This window comes from Peromyscus maniculatus, chromosome 1 (assembly GCF_049852395.1).
Source record: "Peromyscus maniculatus bairdii isolate BWxNUB_F1_BW_parent chromosome 1, HU_Pman_BW_mat_3.1, whole genome shotgun sequence".
Lineage (NCBI taxonomy): Eukaryota > Metazoa > Chordata > Mammalia > Rodentia > Cricetidae > Peromyscus > Peromyscus maniculatus.
In genome coordinates, this window is record NC_134852.1 from 5494503 (window position 1) to 5504984 (window position 10482).

General features: G+C 46.6%; 1 protein-coding gene across 2 annotated transcripts in view; it reads right to left on the reverse strand.

The window, feature by feature from the left end:
* LOC102911294 (paired immunoglobulin-like receptor B) overlaps positions 1–5958 on the reverse strand; it is a 160534-nt gene extending 154576 nt beyond the window's left edge. Inside the window, exons 1-10 of one of the 2 annotated variants that reach the window (XM_076568434.1) lie at positions 5848–5958; positions 5649–5684; positions 5188–5472; positions 4740–5048; positions 3469–3753; positions 3045–3353; positions 2572–2868; positions 2025–2327; positions 1807–1818; positions 1680–1718 (exon numbers count right to left, since the gene is read on the reverse strand). In XM_076568434.1, coding sequence (XP_076424549.1) covers positions 1680–1718; positions 1807–1818; positions 2025–2327; positions 2572–2868; positions 3045–3353; positions 3469–3753; positions 4740–5048; positions 5188–5472; positions 5649–5684; positions 5848–5881 — 1909 coding nt within the window. In that variant the 5' untranslated portion in view covers positions 5882–5958. The remainder of the gene's footprint in view (positions 1–1679; positions 1719–1806; positions 1819–2024; positions 2328–2571; positions 2869–3044; positions 3354–3468; positions 3754–4739; positions 5049–5187; positions 5473–5648; positions 5685–5847) is intronic. The other variant, XM_076568433.1, reaches the window with a different exon arrangement.
* Positions 5959–10482: the final 4524 nt, after the last annotated feature.

Genomic DNA, 10482 nt, shown 5'->3' on the forward strand with positions numbered 1-10482 from the left:
CATAGATCCCAAGACTGACATATCTAGCTGTTATTTTAGTCATCTTACACATAATAGTTATTGAGACAAAGAGACAGAGTATAGCGTGAGGAGAGAGTGGTTCATGTCTCCAATCAGTGTAGGAGACTTATGCGTCAGTGGTTGATCATACCTGGAGGTCCTTTCCCTAAACCTCATCTTGTTCAGATGAGCACACCAAGGATTGGCAAAAGACATTCTTATCTGTCACCTCACAAAAGAAGGCTGAACCCATACATTCTCAGTTCCTCTATTTCACCCTGAAGAGAAAGGCTGCAGACTTCATAATCAATCATTATGATGAATTATATCTTGTATGGTTCAACAATAGATGTGGGTCTGCTTTCAACAGAAGGAGAGTCCAGCAGGCTTTGTAATTACTGCCACAAGGCTTCCTCATCCCCTGGAGACAAAGTGGCCTATGGGTAAACTGAGGGAAAGAGTCTGTGAATACTGGTAAATGGAGATGAGCAGAGGTTGTCACTGGGAACAAGCTTTTGCTTAGTGTCTTAAATCTGTCCAAGGCCTCCCCAAGGTGTTCTTTCAGACTAACTGAAACCTTCTGGATTCCACTAGCAAGAAAGAGAGTGAGCATTCCTAGAAATATCCATGTTGTCCTCCAGCATCATAATGGTGAATATCCAACTGAATGATCCCCTGCAGCAGTTATAACCCAATCCAAACAATAATTTTTTGAGGCAGGGTTTATCTGTGTAGGTACCTGTCCTGGGTCTTGTTTTGTAGACCAGGCTTGCCTCAGACTCACAGAGATCTGCCTGACTCTGCCACCCAATTGCTGAGATTAATGGTGAGTGCCACCAACGGCCGGCCAAACCAATAATTATTGTAGATGGAGAATGTTGAGAAACCCCTTCAGCTCAGAATGATTGGAATACTTCACCTAGGACCAAGAGCTGTCCACAAGGGCAATGACACATGACAATAGATAAAGTGTTTAATTGAGGTCTCTATAGCACCTGTAGATGCCTCTGAGAGTGGAGGTCACAGAACTCACAGAGAATACTAGATCCATGCCCCATGATGTAGACAGAGGAAACCTGAATTCTGTGCCATGGCCCTGTGCCTCACCCTTGCACATGTCCCTGCCATTGTGAGACTGATTTGCCACAGAATCAAGTTCTGGATCCTGCTTCTGTCAGAAGTCACAGCCAAGGTCACCACTGAAGGAAACTTAAAGGTATGGGCCACCCTCTCCATTTTTTTATGAAGATTATCAGCAGTCCAGAAACAGAAGGATTTGTCCAAGTCAGCATTTGCATAGCATCTGTATAAAGTCCATAATTAGCTGTTGTCCATCAGGATCCACATGACAACAGAGTCTTTACATAGTTTTCTGCTGCCTGACTCCATAGAGCTGAGGAGTGTGTTCTCAAGACCTTAGTGGCAGGATGCGGAGGTGAGTGTCTGGGTTTCTTGTTCTCCACCTTACCCAGCTGTCCAGTCCTCCATACTGAGCCTAAAAATCTCTCTCTGGATGTCACAAACTAAACCCTGGGCTTCTTGGGTCTCTGTTGGGATCTCTGTTTACTTCCACACTCACAAGCTGAAGTGACTGAGACATGAGGACTTTTTTGGACTACGAGCTGTGAGGCAGCCTGGGGATGGAGCATACTCCCTGCACTGAGGTGCCTGATACTCACCAGCTGTTGGCATAGGTCTTGAGGGTGGTGGGCTTGAGGCTCTAATGGGTCCCAGGAAAAGAAGAGTAGGAGGGTGAGGTTTGGATGTTAACCAGGGACCTGCCTCTCCACGCCCTTCTACATCTGCCCTGTAAACTCCCTATAATTCTCATGCTGTCTACCCAAACTAGACTGTAGTAGAGGATGGAGTGGACATTACTAGAAAGACCACTGCTGGCATCCACTTCTCTGTCAGGGAAAGTGCCTTCTGACTAACCTTCCTATTGTCCCCTTAATCCCACCTAAGTCAAGGGCTCTCCTAGGGTTTGGATTGTAAGTCACTCTGAGAGTTCAGGGTCATCTCACCTGAGACCATGAGCTCCACAGGGACACTGCCTTGTGTCAGCAGGTAGGGAGATGAGTCTTGGGAACCATAACACCTGTAGGTGCCCGAGAGTTCAGAGGTCACAGCACTCATGAAGAATTCTGCCTGGAAGTCCCAAGCTTCAGACTTTGATTTTAGTCTCTGGGGTTGGTGGGCTGCTCCCTCCTTGGACAGAATGAAAGTGTCCACTTTGAATGGTGAGTGACACAGCAGGATCACATTGTCTCCAGAGTGTACTGTGGAGTTAGGCTTCACCGAGAGGGAAGGACTGAAAAGAAGATGTCCTGAAAAGAAGAGAGATGATGAGAGGCTGCCTTCATTGTTCTGAGCTGACACCTCACCTGGGTCTGCACTGAGCACCTGGAAATCTGTCTCTTTTCTCTGACTTAGCCCCTTTCCTGTTTTCCTGCCTCTACAACTCTTTCTTAATAAGGTCCCTGTCCCTCATCCCAGCAATCTCCATCTTATCTCCCCCATGAGAGCCCATGCAGAGGTTAAGTACCTGGGGGAATCTGTTTAGGTCCCCACCTGTGATGAGGATGTCCAGGGGGTCACTGGAGGCTGACCACGCAGAGGAGAGGTTGTGTGCACCATAGCATCTATATTGGCCTCCGGTAGAGCTGCTCACAGGGCCCAGTGTGAAGTTGGCCATGGAGAGGCCAGCCTGGGTCCACTGGAAATCATGCTGGTTGAAGTCAACACCCCCGAACTTGTACAGAGCAAATCTGTCATAGTTGATGTCAGAGCAACACTGCAGGGTGAGGCTCTTCCCAGGATCCAGGATATGGCCTTGGTGGGTCAGCAAGGACGGCTTCTTGGACAGACCTAGAGGGAAGGTGACAGGCTAGTGATTGAGGAGCTGGTTTTTACCAAACACTGATCCCCTCCCATCCTGCCCTGCACATGTCACTGCTTCTCCCCAGAGTGGGGCCTTGGCTCAACCACTCTGTACTTGCAACTACCCAGTGGGAGAGGTTTTGTCAATGATGGGGCTGACTCACCTGAGATGTGTATTTCCAGGGGTTCACTGGGCACTGACCACCAGTGTGGAGTATGATTGTAGTAACCATAACATCTGAATGTGCCTCTGTGGTCTGGTGTTACATGATCTACAGAGAACAAGGCTTGCCACTGCCTAATATTGGGTATAAACTGTGAGGTCGGGGAGCTGAGAAACTTCTGGTCATCCTTGGTGAGAATGAACTTCTCATATCCCTCCCATAAGAGACACAGGAAGGTCATATTCCTTCCTAAAGTCACCACAGGGCTGGGCAGGACTGACAGGCTGGGTTTATTATGGTAGTAGATTCCTAGGAGAGAAGGAGTCAGACTGTTTCATGGGCTCACACATGCAGAATGCTATCCAGGGCTAGGCTGTAGGAGGGGAATACTCCTGAGAACAGAGCCTGGTCCTGAGACCCTCACCTGTCACCACAATCTCCAGGGTGTCACTGTGCTCTGACCAGCCAGCTGAGCTGTAACAGTAACAGCGATATTGTCCCCCATGTTGCTTTGTCACAGAAGGGATGGAGAACTTGGCCTTGTTCTCAGGCTTCTCTGGTGTCTGTGTATCCAAGGGATTTTGGCTTCCCTCTTTATGCAGAACACATATTTCTGCATCCAGGCTCCCCTGACACCTGATGGTCACAACACTTCTGAGAGAAACCACAGAGCCTGGCTCAGCCTTGATGGTGGGTTTGTGGAGGGTTCCTGGAAGAAAATTGAATAGAAGAAGGTGGGTCTGTCTGAAAGTGGCACAGATAAAGTCACACTTGCAGATGGCACTTTTTTTCTTTTAAATGAATTCATACAATGTATTCTGACAGCAGCCTCCCACCTCCTTTCTCCCCTAGATCCACTACTCTGTTTCCCTTCAGAAAAGATCAGGTTTCCCAGTGATATTATCTGAACATGGCATGACAAACATGCAATAAGACTAGTCACACACCCTCATTTGAGACTGAACAAGGGAACCCAGGAGGAGGAAAAATATCCCATGTTCAGGCAAAAGAGTCAGAGAGTTACCCACTTCCATTGTTATGGGTCTAACAAAAACCCAGAGCTAGCCAGGCAAGGTGGTGCAGGTCTTTAACCCCAAAACTCCATAGGAAGATGCCACAGATCTCTGTGAGTTCAAGGCTGGCCTGGTCTACAAGTGAATTCCAGCACAGCCAGAGCTACACAGTGAAACTCTAAAAAACAAAACAAAACAAAACAAAACAAAACAAAACAAAACAAAACAAAACAAGAAAGAACCCAAGGTAAACAACCACAGCATGTGTGCAGAGGGCCTAGGACAGACCCATGCAGGGTCTGTGCTTGCTGTTTTAGTCTCTGTGAGTCCTTATTATCCCTGCTTAGTTAATTGTGTGGTCCATGTTCTCCTGATGTCCTGAGTACTCTGCCTCCTGCAACCCTTCCTCCCTCTCTTCTATGGGGTTCCCTGAGCTGTTGTGGATGGTACATGAGCTGATCCAGAGTAACAGAAGGCCCCATAAGGATTCATCTCTGTCCTGGACATCTGGGGCTTTGCTGTTACTCTCTGCCTTGGATTCTGTATCTTGTGTCCCACTCTCTACCATGCTCTGTGTCATGGCCTCAGGAGCCCTGGATCCTCACACACACCACACACCAAGGCCTCCCTGAGCACTTGTATCATTTCAACATCATTCTAGGGAAAGACTAGAGTTCCTCACCTGAGACCAGGAGCTCCAGGGTGTCACTAGGTTCTGACCACACCTGTGGGCTGTTCTTATTAAAGCTGTAGCATCTGAATGTCCACCTTTGGCTGGAGGTCACAGGGCCCACAGAGAACAGGGCCTGGAACTGATAAGGATAGTAGTAGTCATAGTCTGAGTCCAGTATCCAGGAGAGCTTCTGAGCTCCTTCCTTAATCAGAATGAACCTGTGATATCTCTGCCATGAGACACACTGGAGGGTGACAGTCCCTCCTTCAGTCACCACAGGGCTGGGCTGGGCTGACAGGCTGGGTTTACTGTAGACTCCTAGGAGAGAAGGAGGAATCAGTTAAATGTTCTCAAGGTCTCATTATCTTCCATGATATGACCCCGGGGGACATTCTTGTGAACAGACCCTCTTCTTGACAGTCAAGCCTGAGTCTGTGGACCCTATGTGTCCTCTCACCTGTCACCACCAGATCCAGGGAGTCACTGTACTCTGACGATCCATCACCAGTCTGATATTGACAGCTATATCGCCCTGCATGGTCCTGGTCTATTTTTGAGATTGAGAATTCAGCCTTGTTCCTAGGACTCTGTGGAATCTCTGTGCACCTTAAATATTGGTGTCCATCTTTATACAGATAGTACTCTTTGGCTCCTGTGGTCCCCTCACACAAGAAGATTACGGTAGTATGCTGAGAGACTACAGAGTCTGGTTGTACTCTGAGGATAGGCTTAGGGAGGGCCCCTGAAAAAAAATGAGCAGCTATGACCAAGGACAGCCATCCTCCAATTGCAGGCCCCAACCCCAACCCTCCAGCCATCCCCATGGTCAGCACACATGTGTTATTCTCCATCCTCACTGCCCAGGCATGGCTGCAGGAATGATGAGAAGTGAAGGTCAGGACATCTGTAGACACTCACCTGCCAGCACAAGGGTCCCCAGGCCCAGAGTCAGTCCTGGAAGAGAGTTCCCTGTGAGAGGTTTGTCCCTGAAGCTTGAGCAGGTCCTCCCCTCTGCAGAACCTCCTGAGACCCTGCATTTTCCTGATGGGACAGTGCTGGGCTGTGGAGCAGCATCAATCCTAGACCACAGTATCCCCTCCCCCTGTGCACATCTCACCCAGAAAGAGCAGGGCCGTGAAGATGAAGGTCATGGCATCTCCTCCTGGAGGCTGCAACTGTGCTCATGGGCAGAGCTACAGAGACTGTCTGGAGAGACATGAGACACATGGTGTGGTCTCTGGAGGCAGGACACTCCCCATGACATGGTTGTACTGGAGCAGTCCCACAGGAAGGGGAAGTGCCCTCCTCAGGCGCCAGGCTCTGACTTCCCCAAGGCTGTGGATAGGTCAGGTTGTAGACTCTGCAATCAATTCTTTGAGGATGACATTTCCCCAGTTCCATCAGAGTCTGTCTCATTCTGTCCTCATCTTTGTCAGTTCCTTCTGGATGGAACTGTATAAATATTACACATGAAAAATACATGTATGAATATTACACATGTCGAAAACAAATTTACATGTGGGGTTTCTTTATTTTATTTTTTAATGTGAAATACTTTTTAGTATTTGAAATGTTCAAAGGTTTGTGTGAAGGGTCTTGCTGTAGACATCTGCATGGAAAAAAATTCATAATCCTCTTCCTCATAGTCTCAAGTGCTGGGTTACAATGTGTACCACTATTTCCGGTTGTTTGTTCTTTTTTGCTGTGTGTACTTTCCAATACAACTTTAAATTACATCTGTTTATTTACACTTATTTCTTTAAATTACACTTATTTAATAATAATAATGAGTTACACTTACTTTTCCCTCATGTGTGTATATTCGCATGTATCACAGCACATGCATGGAGGTCAGAGGACACCTACAGAAGACAGAGTTCTCTTTGCATGATGTGGGTCAGTGTCAGGGCTGAAGGTTGGCAGCAGCACTCATACACTGGTCCATGTCACTAGCCCAAACTTAGCATCATCACTTTCCTTAGTCTTTCTCCTTCAGGCAAAAAATATTCATTGTGTCCCAGGAGTCATGGGCCAAACAAGGTCCAGCGTTATTTGACTTTCTTGGGGCACAGGTTGTTGGTATGGCTACCCTTCTTCTTGAGGAATTTGACCACACAGGGGTGCAGGTGTGGGCAGCACTTGTGGGCAGCAGTACATGGCTTTTTCACAGTTGTCTTTCTGGAGAAATTGGCAAAGGGATGGCTCTATGAGGCCACCACACAGGCAGAGCACCAGGTGGAGAGTGGGACTCTTTCTGGACCTCGCTGCTGGCCAGGGTGCAGCTGTGTTCTATCTGCTAGCAGCTAGCACCAGCTGCTGCTGGTCAGGTGGGATGCCTTCCTTGTCTTAGATATCAGCCTTGACATTCTTTATGAAGTCACCAGGCTAAGCCTTGAGGGTGATGGTCTTACACTTCAGGGCTTTTCCAAATATCAGCATATTTGTGTCTGTTTGGTGACCTAATTCAAGATAAAGAGAGCTCAGTAAAAATATCTTATTTCCTTTTCCTTTTGGTGCCAGGGATTGATGGTAGGGCTTCCAGTATTCTAAGAACATACTCGACTCCTGAGCTACACTCACTTTATCCTGTAATGGTAAATTTCTGATCTTACTTTAATTTTTTTCATTTGCTATCATTTTCTTATTCTTATGCACTTAATTATTTTTGTTGTTGATTTTGAAAAGGCTCTCTCTGTGGAGCTCTGGCAGTCCTGGAACTGGTTATGTAGGCCAGGCTGGGTTGGAACTAACAGAAATAAATCCTCCTGCTTCTGTTTCCAAGTGTGTGGATTAAAGGTCTGGGCCACCAAACCTGGCCAAGGTCTTAAGATCTTAATTGTTTAAAAATGTCCAATCAGCTGGTCACGTGCCCACGAGGGCGAAGCCAAGCTCATCAGGTTGCCAGCGATGTCGGGATGTATTGTGTTTTGATGGAATCCACCTTCCCACCCCTTTGTTCTCCCTCACCCTCCCTGGCTGGTTTCTTTTCACTGACCTGTTTTTCTTTCTTCCTTTTTTTTTTGTTTTTTTTGAGACAGGGTTTCTCTGTGTAGCATTGGTGCCTGTCCTAGATCATGCTCTGTAGACCAGGCTGGCCTCGAACTCAGAGATCACCCAAGTATAGGGATTAAAGGCGTGCACCACCGCTGCCCTGACTGATTTTTCCTTTTGATTCCTTCTGTGACCTTCTAGTTGTTGAAAATCCACTGACTTTCCTTACATACCTGTCTATTTTCTTCCATGCAGCTCTATTTGTGCCTTCCATATTCTTGGTCATAATACCCAGGGCCACACCATTAAAGAAACTGATTCTCCTCCCAGTAGATATCACATGCCAATAGCTCTTCATCTATGGGTGGGGCTCTTTGCCCATCTCCCATCACCATACTGGATTTGTTCTCCATTGAGCTTGCATGGGGGCTTGTAGATGTTATCACAACCACTGTGGTGTCAAATGTTCGACTATTCTGCAGTGTCCAGAAAAGTTTGTCATCATCCACCATATGTTGGCTGTAAAAAATTTCAGCCTCCTCTTCAGTAATGATCCCATGCTAGGAGTGTGTCACATGGGGAAAATTCTCTAACTTAGCATCATTTAAGATGGGTTTATGGCACAAACATTTCCTGTTTGTCACATGGAGAATAGTACAGAGGTCAGTGAAGATTTCCCCCTTTTGTTGCTGAGCCCCAAAACATCCTTAATTTCCTCTTTGTATCAATGTCAATATGAATGATTACCATCCTGTAAGTCTGTCTGTGTATGTCTTTTACTACACCAGAAAAGTGCTCAGTGGGTAGAGTACTTGTGTGAAATTCTTAGATGTCAGGGTTTGATCCCCAGTACTGCATAAATCTGATGTTGTGGCTCAAGTCTTTGACTAATCATTCAGGAGGCAGAGCTAAGAGTATTGGGAGTTTAAGGACATTCTTACTATGCAATGTGTTGGGATCAGCCTGGGCTATATCAGGCCCTCTCTCATAAAAGGAAAGAAAAATATCATCTAGTGTATGTGGTAAACATGATCAAATACATTTTATGCATGTAATTATCTTCAAAGAAATAGTGAAAATATATTTAGTATAAAGCTCCCACACTGTGCATATGTCCCAAGTATTTCATCACATCCATTTCTAAGGGGACATTCCTCTCCCAGCCTCCGTGTCTTTGCATCCCTGTGAGTTGTCAATGTCCAGCATGTCACATGGCCAGAATGTCTCTTTCCTATTGATTTCATGGGCTGCTGTTTTTCCTGACCTGAGAAGAAGTCATGGGGCATGCCATTTGAACCAGTCAGAATTTCACTGAGTGCTGTGAGCTCATTCATAATTACCTCCCAAAAGGCATCACTGTCAGTGAGAAGACATACTGCCCTCTTCTGGTTGTGTAGCAGAAGTTCCCACAGAGCATTTCCATCTTACTTGTAATCTGAAGTGTTAGCACCTGAGCTTTGCTCTGCCATTTCTGATTGCTATCTTTTGTGGTCTCTACCTTCTGTTTGAAGTATGTAAATCTTATCTGAGTTCTTCCTGAAAGGTTCAAGCCTACACATGACTTGGTTGTAGTAGGTATCAGAAAACTGAGACATCCTGGGCCTGAGAATTGCTTTGGCATTTGTCTTCTTTGGGAAGATTCCAATAAGAGGTTTTGGTATGGGGAAATTGACTTGTCAGTTATATAACAATAAAAAAGCCTTTTGCAAAGCAAATGTCAGTCAGTTGACCGGCAGCTGGTTCACCTGCCCTGGCAAAATCTAAAATTCATGCTGATGTGTGACCTTGTTTCTTCCATGGACCTGTGAGAAACTGAACATCCACACTTGACATGGTGAGGTGAACTCCAGGTGGTGAACTTGCCTCAGATGACCGACAGCCACACATGGCATCTCATCCGTCCTCTCTGACACAGATGGTCAGATGTAGAGTTCCAGCAGAGACATCTTGTTTGCTGGTGGATATGAACTCCCTGGGATGTAGGGTCATGATTCCTCTCCAACCTTGCCCATAGCACTCCACATGGACCACAATTACTGGCCAATAGCCAGATGGACTCTGTGAATTAGTAATTTAAACCTGTATATGTAGCTTGATTTTTCCGCCTCGCCCACAGTCAGGACAAACCTCTGTCACCCGCCAGTCCCACAGCCGCTCAGACCCAACCAAATAAACACAGACACTTATATTGCTTGCAAACTGTATGGCCGTGGCAGGCTTCTTGCTAACTGTCCTTATCTTGCTAACTGTGTTTTTATCTTAAATTGATCCATTTCCATACATCTATACCTTGCCATGTGGCTGGTGGCTTACTGGCGTCTTCACATGCTGCTGGTCATGGCAGCGGCTGCAGTGTCTCTGGTCATGGCGGCGGCTGCAGCCTCTCTGGTCATTGCGGCGGCTGCAGCCTCTCTGGTCATTGCGGCGGCTGCAGCCTCTCTGGTCATTGTGGCGGCTGCAGCATCTCCTTCTGCCTTTCTGTCCTTTTATCCTGCCTAGCCACGGCCGATCAGGTTTTATTTATTAACCAATCAGAGCAACTTGACATACAGACCATCCCCCAGCACAGCCAAGTGCAGACCATCTCAAACACCTGCACTCAGGCCCATGGTCCTAATCATCCTCTATACGGACCTGCTGGGTAACGCCACAAAGAACCTGAGAATGGGCTCCCACAGGACATACAGAACATCCCACAGCACCTCCCCTTTTCTTTTTTTTTTTTTTTTTTTTTTATTATTATTATTATTATTATTATTTT